Consider the following 20011-nt stretch of genomic DNA (forward strand, 5'->3'; position numbering starts at 1 on the left):
ACCTTCAGCTTAACCTTACGAAACCGAACTCCTGGTGATTCCAGCTAACCCATTGCTTCATCACAACTTCTCTATACAGCTGGGTTTGTCAACCATTACTCCTTCGAGGACAGCCAGAAACCTAGGAGTTGTGATGGATCATCAGTTAAGCTTCACAGAATACATTGCTACAACGACCCGGCCCTGCAGATTTGCCTTATTCAACATTAGGAAGATTAGACCCTTCCTGTCAGAGCAAGCCACCCAACTTCTTGTCCAAGCTCTTGTTCTCTCCAGACTGGACTATTGTAATGCTTTCCATGCGGACCTTCCTGCATGTACTGTCAAGCCTCTGCAATTGATCCAGAATGCAGCAGCGAGGGTTGTCTTCAATGAGTCAAAAAAAAGCTCACGTTACTCCTCTCCTCAGGTTACACTGGCTACCAGTAGCCGCTTGCATTAAATTCAAGGTACTGATGCTTGCCTACAAGACGACCACTGGCACGGCACCAACATACCTAAACTCACTGGTTAAATCTTATGTGCCTTCCAGAAGTTTGCTGGACAAGTGAACAACACCTTGTGGTGCCATCCCAAAGAAGTTCAAAATCACCCTCACGGACCTTTTCCTGGACTGTGCCCAGCTGATGGAATGACCTCCCAATCTCAATTCGTACAGCAGAGTCTTTACTCATTTTCAAGAAACATCTAAAGACTCATCTTTTTTGCCAACACTTAACCAACTAATACTAGCACTTTTCCTTCTTTTCTTGTCTTTCCGTTTATTAAAAAGAAAAAAAAAAAAAAAAAAACCCTGGCTATGCGTTCTGTACTAGACTAACTGAGACTTGTCTGGCACTTGTATACTGTTGTTGTTCTCTTCTTGACCTGACTGCTTCTATTGTTCTCATTTGTAAGTCGCTTTGGATAAAAGCACCTGCTAAATGATTAAATGTAAAATGTAAATGTAAAATGTCCACAAAACTGAAGAATTTCTGAGTGTATATAAGCAGTTGGCTATTGGGAAATAGAAATAAAAAAAATTAAGAAGATGAATTAGGGAGAATCAATAAATTATGGATAAATTATTGCTATTGTATAAATAATATTTAATCATGTAATCTATAAAAAGTAAATGTAGTCTGATGATTACGAGTAAAACATAATTTAATCTAATAGTACTTAATCCAATTTAAGTACTTAATTTTTGGAATGTGATTACATAATCCAGATTACATTTAAGCACACACACACACACACACACACACACACACACACACACACACACACACACACACACACACACACACACATATCTGTGTGTGTGTGTGTGTGTGTATGTGTGTGTGTATGTACAGTATAGACCAAAGGTTTGTACACATCTTCTCATTCAAAGAGTTTTCTTTATTTTCAGGACTATGAAAATTGTAGATTCACACTGAGGGCATCAAAACTATGAATTAACACATGTGGAATTATATATGGAATTTTATACATAACAAAAAAGCGTGAAACAACTGAAAATATGTCATATTGTTCTTCAAAGTAGCCACCTTTTGCTTTGATTACTGCTTTGCACACTCTTGGGATTCTCTTGATGAGCTTCAAGAGGCAGTCACCTGAAATGGTCTTCCAACAGTCTTGAAGGAGTTCCCCGAGAGATGCTTAGCACTTGTTGGCCCTTTCCGGTGACTGTGGAGGCCAGGTCATCTGGCGCAGCTCTCCTTCTTGGTCAAATAGCTCTTGATGCCTTCAGTGTGACTCTACAATTTTCACAGTCATGAACATAAAGAAAACTCTTTGAATGAGAAGGTGTGTCCAAACTTTTGGTCTGTACTGTATATGTAAAATACATATTTATATATTTCTATGATGCTTTCTCAGTATAACGTTACAGCTACGTCAGGAAACATCAGACCTGTCCAAAACAACGCTGAGCAAATTTTGAATTATGTAAATCTTACATATAATTTGCCTTCACTCTCAGTGACAGCGCACCTGTGTGCGTGAAGTCTCTTGTCCTGTCGCGTGTCGCTGAATGATGACGCAGTATATTTTGACTGTGTTTTGGTTGTTTATTTGGCGCCGAGGCGCGAGCGCTGTCAAGTCAGTCGAGCTCTGCTACGGTGGTCTGTTTATCTCACAGATGCGCTTTCTCTTACAGCTAATGGAATCGACACACAAATGCGTTGCTAATGAATGTGTTTCTGCAATATGAAGAATGGAAGAAGACGATGTGACGATTAGAGAGCAGAATTTCCACAGCCAAGTGCGCGAGTACATTGTAAGTAACGTACAGAGAAACTGATTCGAGTAACGTACAAACACACTGGCCGCGTGTGCACCATTCAACTCTCATGAAGCCTCATTTACCTATATTTCTTGAAAGATTAATGGGTTTGCTGTAATTGAAATGTATCATAATTTCTCAGTAGAAACCGTAGTGTATATGAGTGAGGTTCATTAGGCTAGTTAGTTAGCTAGCTAGCATGTTAGCTTGTCGTTAGTTACAGTACTGAGCTAATTGATCCCTTTCTGTAGCTATTGTGGCACATTTGATTCACTATTGTTGAATGTATGTTTTTTGTTATGTTTTTGGGACATATTGTAGTAGAATTAGAGCAGACGCAGCATTCACTGAGCAGTATTATAAAGTGGTAAAGTCAGTTAGATCAGTTGAGTTATCGTAACGGTTCCACACTGACAGCTGGTTTACTGTTGTTGGTGTACACATGAGCATTGCAGATTTGCAGTGTTTATTTCGGGTGTCAAGATGTAATGTGTCTCTCCTTCCTGCGTAGGCAAACCTGTTCTCATGTGTCATAGATGAATGGATTGCATGATCTGCAAGTGATTAAATATCACGAATTAATCTTTTAGAGCTTACTGGCATGTCTGACTGAACAAATTTTGCAGCCTTTGCTTGTAAGAACAGCAAACAAATATTCATTGTTGTTTATAGTGATCCCAGGTTCTGCCTCTGCCTTCTAAATGAATATCAATGTTTAACTGAATGAATTAGTGGTCAACGTTGTTCTTGATCCACATTTTGAACAACCAAGAAAGTGTTTCTGTAGTGTCGAGTGCAGCATTGAAAAGCATTAACAAAAGTTTTAAATGTATTTTCTTATTATGATAGCAGTCATTTATTTTAAGAGTAACAACTGACATTTCAGTTCAGATGAAAGTTGTATAAGTTGTAATCGTCTTGGAAGCATCAGTTAGAATGGTTTGAAGTACGAATACATAATGTTTTGCACCATATGCTTTTTTTTTCAGCACAAGTGTTTATGATGATCTATAGCTTTCACAGAGTAACATTATTCCTGTGAAATGTATAGCTGTTGGAGGAAATGGAAAAACATTTATGCACTGTTAATATATATTTTTAAAAGAAGCCATGTTTAATAATAAATATAAATGTGAAAATAAAAGTGAATTTTAGTACGCTAAATGTTTTGGTGTGTATTTTGAGTGCCATCTTCCAGTGGAGTTCACAAAACGTCTGTGCTTCACTCTGCAAAGGGTTAGGTTAAGCATATTATGTATGCTTTAATAGAAATTATTTTTGATTTCAAAAGCAGCCTGGGGTATGAATATCTGACAATCTGAAGTCCTTGTATCGACAGATCCTTCACCGTGTTGTAGGTTTATTTTCATGGTGGAGCAGAGTTGCACTTATGTAATGCAGATGTCTGTTAGTGCTCTGTGGTTCTGTGAGGTTACAAGCAAGGTGTAATATGAGCAAATGTTCAAGCATGAACGGCATGTTTACATATTCTCATCCATCAGTCTGTCCTCTTAAAATACACTTCAGTCTCCTGGACACTCTCTGCTTATTCATGCAGTATAACATTGCTTCAGATTACTGATCAGCATATTATTGATGATTAAAACAGAGACACTTTACTTTGCCATTCAGTCGGACTATTACTGCTCATAAATACAGGCAAGACTTACATTAATTTTACATTTAAATTTAATCATTTAGCAGACACTTTTATTCAAATCTCATTACAAATGAGGACAATGGAAGCAATCAAAATCAACAAAAGAGTAATGATACAAGTGCAGTGACACGTCTTGGTTAGCCTAGTGTAGTACACGTAGCAAGTTTTTTTATTTATTTTATTATTATTATATAAAAAGACTTGCTTCCTGAATCAGTGAACTTCTAGACACACAGGGCACAAAATCTTACTGGGGTAACATTTCTAGTCTACTCAGTTTCAGTTGATATAAGATGATGCTTTTATTTAAAAATTGTATGAATAAAAAGTTTACAAGGTAAAAGCTCTTGCAGAACAGAGGTGTTTGAAAACTCCATCTCGTTCCATGTGTTTCTAGGTATGCTTCCTCCTGTTTGCAGTGCTGTACATTGTATCGTACTGCGTCATCTCACGCTACAAGAGAAAAAGCGGTAAGAAGTTCTGTTTCTGATCAAACTGTTGCACTATTTAAATGCAATAGTATTTATAATATTTACTATGTATACCCTCGGTTTCACAGACGAGGCTTAAGCCTAGTCCCCAAATAAAATGGAAGTCTGCTCTGTTTCAAATTAAAGAAACTGGCACTGATTGATATTTAAATATTAGATTAGATTAGATTCAACTTTATTGTCGTTGCACATGTAAGGTTCAAGGCAACAAAATGCAGTTAGCATCTAACCAGAAGTGCAATAAGCAGTAAGTACAGGATATACAGTGTGTACAATATGTTTCAAATGTAAAATGAATATACAAATAAGGCAGTACTTTGGACATAATTTACAGATTTTAAAAACTATCAGCATAGATAGCATGATAAACAGTCAGGTGTACTATGAACATACTATACAGATGGATTATGTAATAAGTGTATGTACACTATAAGCAGAAACTGTGAACATAATTTATACTAGTGCAATGGACAGTAAAAAAAGTGCATAGGAAATATAAAATATTCCAGTGTGCAATATATCAGTGTCGGTGCCCTTGTTTTGTCTCAAGATAATGTATGTTCATGAAAATAGACTTTAAATCCTAATTAAACTTTGACCTAGTCTTGGCTTAAACTGAGGCCCGTCTGTGAAATCGTGCCATAGTATATTACTATGTATTACTATATTTATATTTAAAATGTATCTACATTAATTTTTACTATGTATAACTTGATAATACCTGTGAGCTCCTCAGAGTTAGTTTAGATCAAATTCCTAGGTGGCAAATGGACACTTTGATTGATAGAAAGTGTGTTTGCTTGCAAACTTTTAAGGGGTCTACACCATTTAGAACTCTATAGCACTTTACAGCATTTTCCAACTCTATAACACAAGGCACTGCCCCCTCCAACCTTCCTTACACAAACAATTACGAGGACACATTTAGTTCCTGATCAGGTCGTGCCCTCCTATTTAAAAGTAGCATAACTAATGTCAGCTAAGCCCTGTGGAGAGCGTCGATGGCAGGTGAAAGTACGTTGTTCTTAAGCCTCCTGTCTCTATTAAAGTACAGCTGAGCTGAGCTGCTGTTGTCAAGCATGGCTATAAAGCTCTGTGGCCTCAAGTAGAGGCTTTTTCAAGGGTCTGAATATTCAGTTACTGCAATTTATTAAATTAGTTTTCATAGAGTGATGTTATTCTTTGCCTTCTATTCATCTTTCTCTTACCCTTTCTTTTATTTCTTGAACCCTCTTTGACTCTTGACAGCCTCCATCTGGCCGGTTGATTGTAAAGGTCTATTCACATGTTTGTGATTTATGATTCTCCAGTACTGTTTTCCAGTAGCTTTCAGTTAAATGAAGAGAGATCATACTTTAGACATATTAAACCATCTGTCACGCTTCTGTGTCCTCTGTTTGACTATGCACTAGGAACATGATCTCAATCCAAAACAAGATCACTTTGAACCTGTGTCTGGTTTTATTGTTTGATTTTATGTGTTTCTCTTATGCCAACAGATGACCAGGAAGATGAGGATGCCATCGTCAACAGAATATCGTGAGTTGTTTGATATTGACCATATCGGGCATGATAACAAGTTCTAATTTTTTATTGTGCATTTAAAGGATCAAGTTATATACAACTTAATATCAGAGAAACTTTAGTCTAACGTTTTCTTATAAAATCTTCCACTGTACCTTGAATCGTAGTCACTTGTTTTCTTAATGTAACGCCATATTATTGCATAATTACATCACATTAAATGTGAAAAGAAAACTGATTAAAATCATTAACATAATAACAAGTACTTGACATACTTTTCACTTTGTTTCCTCTTTTTCTCAGTATGTACCTGTGTACATTCACACTGGCAGTGTCTGGAGGGGCTGTTCTTCTCTTACCATTTTCTATCATCAGTAATGAGATCCTGCTCTCCCTGCCAAAAAACTACTACATACAGTGGCTCAATGGATCACTCATTCATGGTCAGTATCACACCTATTTATTTATGTACTTTAAATCTAATGTGTTACTTAACAAGTAGTCTTACATAGGACTGTACAATATTGTCTGACATGTAGAAATGAATGCTGCTTGTTTTCTGCTGATGGTTTACTGTTCTTCCAAATACGCATTACGTTATTTGTGCCTAGCTTTTGATACTTTTCATCTAAATTCGAAAATTTAATTTGTGTGTTTCATAGAAAGTGCACTGAACAATCTATGTAATGTTTAATTTTGTTGTTGGGGCCATACTTCTCCTATTTCTAATCATTTCAATACAGCTGAATCATTTTTCTCCTTAGCTTCAGTCATGGCCACAAGGTGGTGTCATGTGTCTATTTATTGAGCTGATGCTTTCTCTGTTAAACTGACCTGGGCTGTGTTTCCCAAAAGCATCCTAAAATCATTGAAACCAATGGAGTTACGATCAAAGGCTTACGATGCTTTTGGGAAACGCAGCCCTGAGCTTTTGAGAACAGTTTTTGGATTGTTTTATACAAGGATGTTTGGGTTTAAAAAAAAAATGAAGACTAGAAGTTCGAGTCCCTTAACTTTTTAATTCATTGGTTTTTGAGGGAAAATCTATGAAATCATTTTAAATGTGTTAAACCAACTAAAACTAAATGTTTAATGAACAAGGAATTGTGTGTGTGTGTGGGGGGGGGGGGTGTTTTCCATTTGCTGTTATTATGTAAATTCATATTGATTAGGTTAGTTATTAAATTAAATTAAAAAATTAAATTAGTTATCTGAACTTAATATGGAACAAAATGATTTCTCATTCTTCAGGCCTGTGGAACCTGATGTCCCTTTTTTCAAATCTCTGTCTCTTTGTGCTGATGCCTTTTGCCTACTTCTTCCTGGAGTCCGAGGGCTTCGCCGGTTCCAAAAAGGTATGTGGTCATGTGTGTTTGTGTGTTTTCTGCAAGCTTGTGGCTTTGCTGCATAATGATATTATGTATAGGACGCATAAGATGCTAAAGACATTTTTACACATTTGTACAAACCAGATATGTGCTGTTACTCACCCTCGCTTGGCAAAACATGAGCACACACGGTTTTATGCCCGACCCTTTTGATTTCAGCCACTCCCCCACCCTAAAGAGATAAAAGTTCAAAAGCAGAGCTCTCTTAATTCTACAGCTCATTCAGCCTCATGTCATTAGTCACTCAAACAAGGCATGTCACCGGTGCTCATAGAGACCATAAACCAGCAAACACACACACGTCACAATAGAGCGTGCAGATGAAAATGAAAGGGTGGGAGGGAATGCATCAAGTTGCCCTCTGTCTTACTCTCATCACAGTTTGAAGTCGCTCCTGGTTTATGTCCCTTCTGGCAAAGCTACATAAAGATTAGTTGCTACTGTAGTTTATGAGGGCTGCACTCATTTGTACGGGAGCGAGGCGTACTGCTTCGTTTTGTCTCATTTGCACCATGACTGTTTCTGGCCATTGATCAACCAGAAACACAGGAGAGAGGGAAGCACTGCTTTATGTTGGCCTACACGTCTCAGAATGACCGGCGGAACGTATGTGTGTGCGTGTGTAGCGAAAGAGAGGAAACGATCAGAAACTGCCGCTTGTATGAAAGCCCCCTGCTGATACAGGGAAGGGTTAAGTCGTCAACCGTAGAAGCCCATAAAAGCAAGATTTCATGTTTTCTTTTTAAGTATAAAGTCAAATGGCCTGCTTGTGCCAGTCTCCATGTTAGATGGTTAAACGGGGACGTATATATGGCAAATTACATTCAGTAACTGGAGGAAATGAAACTGGGTAGTTTGTTAAAAGCTTGTGAGCTGTAGCTGCTGCGTTTTATGGGCCAGTGTTTGCATTAGTACTTCATCAAATGTAATAAACAAAACCAAAAATCTGTGGGGAAGGAAAGTGTGTGACTGCTTTAGAGAAAGAGAAAGACTGCTTTCTCTCCCTCTTTCTCATTCTCTCTAGAAATAATTAGAATATTTAAGATTTTATTATTATTTTTTTGAAAAAAGTCTCTTATTCTCACCAAGGCTGCATTTATTTGACCAAGAATACAGTAAAACATCAATATTGTGAAATTTGTACAATTAAAAAAATAAAACTTCTTTGAGTACCGTATTTTTCGGACTATAAGTCGCACCTGAGTATAAGTCACATCAGTCCAAAAATACAGCATGACGAGGAAAAAAACATATATAAGTCACACTAGACTATAAGTCCCATTTATTTAGAACCAAGAACCAAGAGAAAACATTACCATCTACAGGCGCGAGAGGCCGCTCTATGTCTTAAGTGTAGGCTACAGGAGCACTGAGCAGCATAAAGCGCCCCCTCGCGGCTGGAGACGGTAATGTTTTCTATTGGTTCATTTCTCTTGATTCATGTCAAATTAATTTTGATAAATAAGTCGCACCTGACTATAAGCGCAGGACCAGCCAAACTATGAAAAAAGTGTTACTTATAGTCCGGAAAATATGGTATATTTTAACACATTCTTGTGGTGTCAAAGCTGAAATTTCAGCACCATTCCTCCAGTCTTCAGTGTCACATGATCCTTCAGAAATCATTCTAATATGCTGATTTGGTGCTCCAGAAACATTTCTCTTTATCAATGTTGAAAACAGTTGTGCTGCTTAATATGTTTGTGTAAACCATGATACAGTACCATTTAAAAGTTAAAGTTAAAAGTAAGTAAAATAAATAAAAAGGGCTAGAAATAACACTTTCATTTAACATGGATGTATTAAATTTATCAAGTGTTAGTAAAGATATTTGCAATGTTATTTTTTTTTGTAAAAATAAAAATGTATTTAATCTTTCTATTCATTAAATAATCCTGAAAAATGTATTGCAGTTTCTATAAAAATATGAAGCACTTTTCAAATACTGAACTGGATGATTCAGGGTTTTTTTCAACGTTGATAATAAAGCGTATCAAATTACAAAATATCATATTAGAATGAATTCTGATGTATCATGTAATCATGTGAAGGATCTGAAGTCTGAAAATGTAGCTTTGCCATCACAGGAATCAATTTCATTATTTAAATAGAAAACAGATTATTATTATTTTTTTTTTTTTTTTGTGAAAATGTTTCACAATATTACTATTTTTACTGTACTTTTGATCAAATAAATGCAGATTTAGTGAGCATAATAGATATTTCTTTAACATCAAAAACCTTATTTATTTTATTTAGATTACTCTTTGAATGTACACACACAGCTTTTAAGGGTGCCTGTAGTTCTGATTTTGTCCAACAGATGGCAGGATTATGATTTCAGTAAGAAAAGAGACTGATGCCCCAGTCAGTGTAACGTTTTTAAAAAAAAACACTGCAAAGATCCTTATGGCCTCATAATTTCCTACGATGCACATGGAGATAACACTACTGAAATATGTAAACTGATTCCTTAGGAATGACATGAACCTTGAACATGCTAAAATGATCTCTCTCTCTCTCTCTCTCTGTGTGTGTGTGTGACAGTCTCTTCCTTTGTAGTCTGTCCACAATAGGGCTGATATTTATTTTTGAGATGTGATTCTGGCTCCCAGGCTTTGCTTGCTGAGGCCGTGACACTGCGTATTTACTTTGCCTGCGCCCCATTCTATACCCGTTTCTATGACAACATATGAGTTTCTGTATTTTGACGGGAAAAAGGCGCAACACTGGATTGGATAATAGCCTCCATAGTCAAAGCCTTAGAAAGCCTGAATGTTTGTGTGTATTGAGATGTTTCTTGCGAGGTTTACTTGAATGCAAATGAATGTGTGTGCACCATTCACTACCATCAGCACGGCGACACACTAGAGGGACTTATGAGTTTGACTATTGCACTGGATGTGTCTTAATACTTTTAAAAATGATTGCCTGTTTGCCTTTTCTATTTGTTTTGGAATCATTTCGTATTTTTATCACTCTTTTAAACATTCTCTTGACTTTTAACATCCTGCTGTTTGTGTTCTTGACAAACCCCAGATTAGTTCGGAAGCCGTTCTCAAAGGTCTTATTTGTTAGACACCTCATGCTAACAAGAAAAAGATGGTGACACTGTAGGAAGAGGGATAAAAAGAAAATGAAACACACCCACAAACTTCAAAAGTACTGAAGTGCCTTCCTTAAGTCATATATCCTGTTTTCTCGTCATTTTGACGGGCTTCTAACGTATTAGTCAGAATGGCACATCAATGGCTTGTGTGTGTGTGTGTGTTGATACACAGTGATTCATGTCCCCTGTGTGTTCTGCGCTCTGTTTTGTGTCTCTGACACTGCTTTCAGTGTAGCAGGCTTAAAAAGAAGGTAATGACTACTGTTCATGCTAAGCCTTTATTGATGAGAGTCAGTTCATGGAGAGGAAATCATAGTGGACAAAGGAAACACTGCACACTTTTCTGGTGTTTTGTGTACGAGATCAGAGATTCGAACTTTGTTCCTGCAGTCAGACTCTTTTGGAAAATCTTTATTTCGGTTTTCCTTCTTCAGACTGACATGCACTTAATATTAATAACCTTTAAAAGATGTGTCTTTATTATATTCTGTTTGCTTGTTTCGCAGGGAGCAGTTTGTGACCCTGACACTGACTGAGGGTGTGTAAGGTCACGGAGAGCCCTCTCAGAGTGAATCAGACTAAGAAAACATGCATGAATGCAAACACTCGCTTTTGCATCTCTATTTCTCCCCTTGTCTCCCTCACACATACATGCATTTCTTGGAAGTCAACATATTAGCAGCTGTCCAATTAGAATATACTGCACTGTTTGTGTGTATGTGAAAGAGTGAGAGAGTGTGTGTGTGTGTGTGAGAGAGAGAATGGACTAGATGCTGAATATTTTAGAGTTACTATATTAAGCAGTGCTCACATTTAGATGGGAGCGAGAAGAAGAGCTCAAGCCATATCTGGCTTTTCTGCCACATCTCTCTCTTTGTCTTGGCTTTGCATCTCTCTTTTCTTGGCTGTATTTGTTTTCTTGCTTTCCAAATACATTGAAAGCACGGTACTAGTTACTTTAACAAAATAGCCTTGTGACACCTTTGCATGCATTGTTTTTGCAGTTTTTCAGTGTTATTTATGGACACCAGTTCTTTAAATGTGCTAATTCACAGTCTAAATATGAAAGGTTCAAAGTCCATTGAGGGGAGACTGATGTGAGGCAGATGTTGTTCATCAGGAAGTCACTTGGAGGTGCTCTAGATTCTCTTAATATCAAGAAGAGCTATTAAATACTGCACATATACAAAGTCCCTAATGGATTGAGACAGACATGTTTCAGGTAGACGCTTGAAAATGTGTGAAAGGGACAGGTGAAGGGAAATCATCTCCATGGTTAGATTTTTTTGATTATTTATTGCTTATAAATGCTTGTAGATCAGTTTATTTCTATATCTACTGTCATTGTGAGTGATGGACGTGTACACTGCTGTTCAAATGTATAAGATTGGTAAGGTTTTTTGAAAGGAGTAGTCTCTTATGTTCACCAAAGCTGCTTTTATTTGCTCGAAATACAAGAAAATATTACTGTAATGTACTGGTATAATTTAAAAAAATGTTTTCTATTTTATGTATTTTCAGCAGCCATTAGTCCAGTGTCACACGATACTTCAGAAATCATTCTAATATGCTGATTTGCTTTGATCTTTTTCAATGTTTAAAACAAGTTGTGGTGCTTGCTAATTTCATGGAAACCATGATACGTTTAATGCATCATTGTCGAATAAAAGTATTACTTTCTTTCCAAAAAAAAAAAAAACCCTTTCAGACTCCAAACTTTGGACCCGTGTGTTTTTGTGTGTTTTCTGCACAGTGAAAGAGCAGACTCATCTCTTGACAGTGTTGCAGTTTATAAACACTGGCAGTCACCGAGATCAATAGGAGTGGAGTTAAATGCCACACATAAGGCACTTACTGAACCAGAAAAAAACTCCTAATAGTTTCCAGATGAGCCTCTGGAGTTAATCTCAGACAGTAGCTGCCACCTTTTTCATTTTAGCCGCAAACTCCGACCGGACATGGTAATAACTGTTCATATAAGTGTGTGTGTCAGTGAATGAGAGAGAGGAAGGTCATTAGTTTCTTTTTGCATCTGGTGACCTATTGTTGTGTGTGCGTTTTATATTGGGAAGGGGGTTGACATTGAGTCAGTGTTATAGGGAAGTCCCGGGGCTTCCAGAGCTAAATTTCCAATTAGAGCCTCATTTACACCTGCTGATCTCTGTGTGTGTGTGTGTTTCTGAATCACAGCCGTAAGTAAACCTGAAAACATTAAAGCGGGTGTTTTGTTGGTTTCAGGGCATAAAGGCTCGAGTGCTGGAGACGTTTGTCATGCTCTTTCTGCTGGGTCTCCTCATCCTGGGCATTGTATGGGTGGCGTCCGCTCTCATCGACAATGATGCCGCCAGCATGGAATCGCTCTATGGTTTGTCTCTTAACTCTCCTTCTGCAGTTGTGGATGCATGCATGTGATGTAATCTGTTATGTATTGATCTGTGGTTTATTGTGCTTGTCACGTTCTCTCGTTCTAGATTTATGGGAGTTTTATCTGCCATACCTCTACTCCTGCATCTCTCTGATGGGAGGCCTGTTGCTGCTTAGTAAGTTCACGTGAAACTGTGCTGTCAGTGAATGATCACTTCTGTATGTAGCTCTCAGTGGATGCTGTACATTTCAATGCAGTGAAGAGTAAAATTAAGCACTGGCTTATGAAGACCTTGAAGTTGAAGTGGTTTTTAAGCATATTGGAGGGCTAGTGTTGCAGTTTGGCCTTTTGAGTTGAACCTCTTGGTTGAACATTAGCTTTTTATTTTCATCCGTTTCGAGGAAATTAAGAACAAATTAAATCTCGACAAAGTGTCCCATAACAGGACAGTTTTCTTGATTCAATCCAATTTGACAATAAATGTACTCATTACTAAATTACTAATATGTTCTTCTATAATTTCCCAAAATATAATGTTTACTACCCAGCATGCACACATCATAAGATGTTGATATTTGGTTAAATTTAAGGTGCGATGTCGAGTGAGAAATTCATTGTCAGTTCAACGTCTAATGTCAATGTTAATCTGATGTCCAATACTGACGTCAGTTGATGTTTGTTGCTTTTACTGGTTGTGTAACTAAAAACCAATGTTAAGTCAATGCCAAATTGGCGTCAAATATGCCAACACTATTTTCATTCTCAAAGTTATATTGATGACCTGTGCCTGCTGGCTGTAGTTAATATAGTATAATGTAACATTATGTAATATAATTTGTTGACCAGCAGTTAAAAAAAAATGAATATGACTGAAAAAATACTAGCACAGTTTGCTGTGGGATAGTAATATACTGGAAGAGATTTTAGCTGAGAGTGCTTTAGGGCTGTGCAGTATTTAGAATATTTATGATGTATTCACAATCATTTTGCTGGCAATATAAAATTAAGCAAAACTGTGAACGAGGCAGTTATGCCTCTGCAATTATTCCCATGTATTGTTGTATTGGGGCAGTCATGGCCTAATGGATAGAGAGTTGGACTTGTAACCCGAAGGTTACGGGTTCGAGTCTTAGGCCCGGCAGGGATCATAGGTGGGTGGAGTGAATAACCAACGCTCTCTCCACCTTCAACATCATGACTGAGACTCTTGAGCAAGGCACAGCACCCCCAACTGCTCCCTGGGCACTACAGCATTGGCTGCCCACTGCTCCGGGTGTGTGTTCACTACTGTGTGTGTTCACTACTGTGTGTGTTCACTACAGTGTGTGTTCACTACAGTGTGCGCGTGCACTTTGATGGGTTAAATACAGAGCACAGATTCAGAGTATGGGATCACTGTACTTGGCCACACGTCACTTTAACTTTCATACATTTAAATTGATTCATTCATTCTTTTGTTAATTTAGTTGAAAAAAGTGTGGAAACATAACTAGATTGTTACTTTCGAATACTTTAAGCAGGTTGAATCTCATTGGCAGCAGTAGCTATTTGGTTGAATGGTTCCTCTGATTAAAATGGCTTAAAATATCTTTTCCAGAGCAAACAGATGCATATTAAGATGTTATTTAAACTTGTTTCAGCCACTGTTACAGTAGTTAGATACATTTTAGCTAGTTCAAAGGTTACATTCATATTTTTGCTTTTGAAAAGCATAAATGAGCATGTGTGTGTTTAAAGCAGCCTCTTGTCTCTTCTCATCAGTGTGTACTCCAGTAGGACTGTCACGCATGTTCACAGTGATGGGCCAATTACTAGTCAAACCCACAGTAAGTACTATTACACCATGTGTGTGTGTGTGTGTGTGTGCATTTGTTAAACATCTATTCTCCCTCACTCTTGGTTCCTCTCTTTCTCTGTCTGTAAAGATTTTAGAGGATCTGGATGAGCAAATTTATTGTATACAGCTGCAGGAAGAGGCCATGGAGCGTAGACTCAATGGTGAGTGTTTTTGTTTTTATATGAAGAGCAAATGCAAGGTTTAAATGCAGGTTTTCTGTATTACCTGAATAACAGCGGATTATTTGCTTCTGTAAATTCTAGCATTTATTCTGCTGCCAAAGCTTTGGTGACGTTGCAAGAAATGTAGAGGATCACTTTAGTTGGGTGGTTTCTTATGTTTTCGACAGCATTAATTCATCGCACTAATAAATGGTGGTGTACAGATAGTGTTGTTTTTGGTTTATTTTTAGTTAAAAAAGCAAAGAAAAGAGGAATCTAATGGATTTATGTCCCTGTTGAACCACCCTCTCATGTTTTCTCACTTTCTTTAACTCCCTCCCTTACCCCCCCTCTGTATTTGAGAAATAATACCCATATGCTCCAGTGTTTCCTACAGGATTTTGTTTGATTTAAATCAGATAAGCAGCCGGTGAAACATCATTAAAAATATACTATAAGGTTTTCTCATACTTGTATGTCTTCTTTTAGCTGACACACAATACAGGAAGTGTTCATGTTTAAAGCCAAACTAGACTTTTGCTTCAACTCATGCACGCAACAGAGTGTACAGATGCCAGTCAACATAGAACATGTGCTTTTCTATTGAATTCACGGAGGTAAGCTAGATCATCTTAACTGATAGTGCCCAGTTGCTCAAATCCCATGGATGAATTTCAATAGCCTCTCATTTGGATGTTTGGTTCTGTAGTGTTAGCACCAAAGGCAGATTTGCTTTGAACACCTGATAAAATAATTGTAATCTGTTTTAACGATTTTGGCTTCTTTATGATTGCCGTTTGATGTGAAGCGCATTGGCAGTCACTGTGTTCGGGTGACAAAAGGCCACTAGGGATGTGGAATGTGATTTTGGCAAAGCTCAAAAACTCTGCGTTACAGGAAGATCTCGCTCAGGCGTTACGGAGAGAACGATTTTACCTTATCAGGAATTTAAGGAATTTTCGTTCTTTTCTTCTTTCACCCCATAAATGCAAAACCTGAGGTGAAGTTGGGGGAAAAAGAGTTCAGGAGGAAACTGTCTCCTTTGCTTTACTCTCTTATCTGTGTTCTATCTAATAACAATTATTCAGCTCACTGTAACTTCATTTAGATCCTACATGCATGCACACGCTCCCTTGCAGACCCTTGATATGGGCTAATTCATAAGCGTGTTAGTTATTACATTAATGCCTTGATCTGGATCTCTGCTTATTCTCATTAGTTGAGGCCATTATGGCAGGTTACAGTATTGAAGTATTAATCTGAATGCATTCATGTAGTTGCATGAGTAATAATGTGTACATTAGGGCACTTTTTTTCTGAACTGTGGCACTGTGAACTGAGTCTTGCAGGCTCTGTGTTTAGGTGCATTGGTCTGAGTGTATGCTTCAATACCAATTCGGGTGCAGGCATTTGTTTGTCCTCTGTCTTGGCACTTTTCTCTGTTGCCCAGATGCGCAGTGGCAGGGTGACCTTGCAAAAACTCCTCTCGGTACCGGATGGCTCTCTGCTTTGCATAATTACCACTGATGTAATGCAGAACTGGCCGAAGTTTCTTTAGAAAACAATGACATCATCTCCTCTCCTTCTGCCAGCCTCCTTTGCTACCTTTATCACCTTAATTGAAGGGCTGTATGCAGGAATTTATTCAAGAGTTTTCTAATCTTCTTGAAATGGGGACAGCAGCAGTTACTGAAATTATTAGCTAAATATTTAACAAACTATCGGATCTATTAGTGTTTTCCCCCACCATTGCTTATGTCATCAGGAATTAGGTTTTTAAGGGAATTTGGGTAGATATTTATTGATGATGTCATGAATGCACTGTACAAACAAAACTACAAAAACAAAACCATATCTGCAAATCTGCAGATGATACAATGCAGTAAGTGTACCTAATTAATAATAATAAAAAATCTTTAATAACAGTAAATTTGAAGCTTCTGACAGGTAAAATCCACAATGAAACACAACTACTAGGATTAATTAATCTGTTGTTGATTGGATTTTGATATGTGGACACATAAATGAATGCAAGGCAGACTAAATGATTGGAGACCAGCATATAACCATTTTTTTTAATGAAATGTAGATAAAGTAAAATAATATCTATTTAACAATAACATGCATTAATAAATTACATGAAAGTGAATTTTCATTTCATGCCAACTTTAAACTGTGAACAAAACGCTATTAATAATAACAGGAAATCAAAAGTTATTCCTTACAGCATTCAGATATCTTAACTGTTGTTCTTGCTCTCATTTTTCACTCACATCTTGTTAGCCCCTCAGGGCAGCCCGGGGCCATGTTTGGCAGAACAATCCAGACCTGATCAGCTAATAGTGACATTTCCTATTTCTCATCATTTTGGTTGGAGGGTACAGATTTTCCCTAAAAAAATCACCGGTATGGACAAGTTACACGATCAGGAACACACTTGCTGTGTTTTTTTTTCTTTTAATAGATTTCTTTCTGAACCTGAACCTCTACCAGACAGGGCGTGGTGCACTCATCATAATAATAATCACGTTTTGATCAAAGTGATTGACTCCTCAGCCTCATGTCGGTGAAAAGATGAAAGATTGTGTTTTTATTGCACGCCAGTAATGGTGTAACACTGAACTAATTGCTGCTGATCTGCCAGTGTGTCCCCCGAGGCTCTGCAAACCAATCCTCTGCTTTGAGGAGCAAACAAACCACTGAAGCTGTGAAAAAAAAAATACCAGCATGAAACGGATAAATAAGAACTAAATGAGACAGAAGTCTGTGGTTTTCCTGGAGAACCCCTCTCTGGTTTTGCCCTCTCGCTCTCACCTCCTGACACACACACACACACACTCAGTGTTCAGAAGAAACCTCAGTCCCCTCTTCCGTCAGAACCAGTCGCAGCATGCAAACGTCTGGCCTAGACTCTGCAGTTAGAGTTATACAACTACTGGTGTTGGGGGTAACGCATTCCCAAAGTATACTTCAGTTCTGACGTAAACACTTGGTGTATGCTTGCAGCCAAATGTTTAGCATTGTCCATTTGATCCACACTCACAATCATTGGGCTGCACATGTACAGTACATGCCTACTGTGTTCAAGTCCATTCAATTTAAACTTTTCCAAGTAACTTTTTTTTTTTCACCTTAATATTTGAATTTTAAATATGCTACAAACATAATTTTCCTTTTTTTAATGAAATTCTGATTAGATTTCTTAATCTAATTCACAAATGCCACCAGAAGCCTCTCCTTTCCCTCCTTGTCTTGAGACTCCATCCTGACACTGTCAAGTCTCTTATGGCAAAAATTTTTTAATAAGATATAACTTTTTCCAGTCTTGGACCAGCATATCAGACATGCTCCTGTCAAATGGGTTAACATTATTGTTCTCAGAGTATGAATAATGTATATAAGCCATAAAAAAAGTACACCTATTATTTTCATTATAAGCTATTTTTGATAGTAAAACTTTATTTTGAGGTGTACTTGTTACATGTACTCACTATTGTAATAAGAATATATTGTGCATAATTACATACAAATAACCCTAAGACAAACCCTAATCCTAACCCTAACCATATAGTAAGTAATTGATATAATTAATATTTCTCAGCACTTACGAGCAACAAGAACAAGCACACCTTCAAATAAAGTGTAACGTTTTGACAATAAGGAAAAACCTTTAGAGGCAAAACTTTACAAAAACTATTATACATGTCAATGATTTAATTTAATTAATCCTTAATTACATTATTAATTTTCATTTATTGTTAGAAATTTTAGGTCCCACTTTATATTAGGTGACATAAAAATAAGTACTATGTACAGTATTTATTGTGTTCATATTGTATTGTAAAACACACTGGTCTGAACCTAAGTTCGATTGCTCCCCCTCCCCCTGCCCCCCGCTGGACTGCCTTCATTATTTTATTTGGGTCCGAGCTGCAGTTCGTTTGCGTTATCAAGCCAGCAGCTTTTCCCCCCGTTGCTTAGTAACAACGGCACAGGGGAAGGCGGAAAATGCATAACATTGCTCTCTGCACTTTTATATATTTACATTTATGAACCGTTCATTTTGTTTACAAAGCTTTGGTACATATTGGCATTTACGTCTGTCTTACGAATGCACTGCAAATGATGTAAGAACGCTGAAGGCGATCAGAAATGAGACATACAGCTCTCTGCTTGCAGCACGTCAGTCGCACTCGTCAGGAAAGTGAGTGGAACTGAAACGCACATACGAACACACACTTTTATCAAATAATACATCATTAATCGCACTTCTGCGATTTGGTACGATTGCGTTCACATGAACTCTACCCCGGACCAAGCTTTTTTAACTCATGTACAGTTTGCAGGTGTGCACCCGAGTTCAGAAGACAGCGTTCACATCATCCAAATGAACTGAACGCAATCAACGTCAATCGAACCAAAAGAGCTAGTGTACCCTAAAAGTACAATGTATGTAAATAATAAGTAGATTGTATCAAATGATCAATTGAAATGAAAGGCCACCTAATATAAAGTGGGACTTTTTCTAATAACATATTGTAATAATTCTATTTATTTTTAAGGACTAATGCAATAGTTCAATTTTCAAAACATTGTTGAAGAGCTTGTTAAATACATTAGACATTGCAGTCGTGTGGTGCTGATGAGATTTTCTCAATTGTTGCAGATGTTGAAAGTGTGAGAATTAGCAAAGCAAAATCGAAGGTTTAATAGAATTGTTCAAATATAGAGTATGGCTGAACTGTGGTGATAAACCTCCTGCAGGGCACTGAACGCACTCTCGCTTTTCAGGCATTCAGATGTTTAACTGCTTTTACTTGCAGTAAATGAATATATTTTTCCTTCTTGACAGATTTTCTGACAGATGGTGTGATTATATTAAGTAGGTACTTGAGTAACAGTTAAGATAACAAAGTTCAAACCACTGATTTATGTTCACATCCCCGATGTTTCCTAGTGGTTTGATCTTTTTACAGAAGCTCTTAATAAGCCAAGGTAAACAGAATGATAGTGTTTTTCTTTGTTTCAGTTCTTTGCTCTCTATATGTCTTTTTCTAAAGCTCCTTCTGTCTTTGTCTGTCTCTCAGGTATGATGTCAAACTCTTATTTCCATGGAAACTCTCAGCTCCATCTCTACAAAGAGCTGGACAACATTCGCAATCAGAGGAACAAACTCGGTGAGAGATGTTTTTAACAACGTTTAATTA

General features: G+C 37.4%; 1 protein-coding gene across 2 annotated transcripts in view; it reads left to right on the forward strand.

The window, feature by feature from the left end:
- Window positions 1-1997: 1997 nt before the first annotated feature.
- The window catches only part of LOC113106146 (limb region 1 protein homolog), a 35033-nt gene continuing 17019 nt past the window's right edge, over window positions 1998-20011 (forward strand). The window contains exons 1-10 of one of the 2 annotated variants that reach the window (XM_026267776.1): window positions 1998-2263; window positions 4327-4399; window positions 5920-5959; window positions 6248-6387; window positions 7196-7299; window positions 12680-12806; window positions 12913-12981; window positions 14568-14632; window positions 14732-14804; window positions 19892-19981. In XM_026267776.1, coding sequence (XP_026123561.1) covers window positions 2201-2263; window positions 4327-4399; window positions 5920-5959; window positions 6248-6387; window positions 7196-7299; window positions 12680-12806; window positions 12913-12981; window positions 14568-14632; window positions 14732-14804; window positions 19892-19981 — 844 coding nt within the window. In that variant the 5' untranslated portion in view covers window positions 1998-2200. Of the gene's footprint in view, window positions 2264-4326; window positions 4400-5919; window positions 5960-6247; window positions 6388-7195; window positions 7300-11996; window positions 12403-12679; window positions 12807-12912; window positions 12982-14567; window positions 14633-14731; window positions 14805-19891; window positions 19982-20011 lie in introns of those variants that run through there. The other variant, XM_026267778.1, reaches the window with a different exon arrangement.

The sequence above is a fragment of the Carassius auratus genome, chromosome 7 (genome assembly GCF_003368295.1).
Source record: "Carassius auratus strain Wakin chromosome 7, ASM336829v1, whole genome shotgun sequence".
Classification (NCBI taxonomy): Eukaryota; Metazoa; Chordata; class Actinopteri; order Cypriniformes; family Cyprinidae; genus Carassius; species Carassius auratus.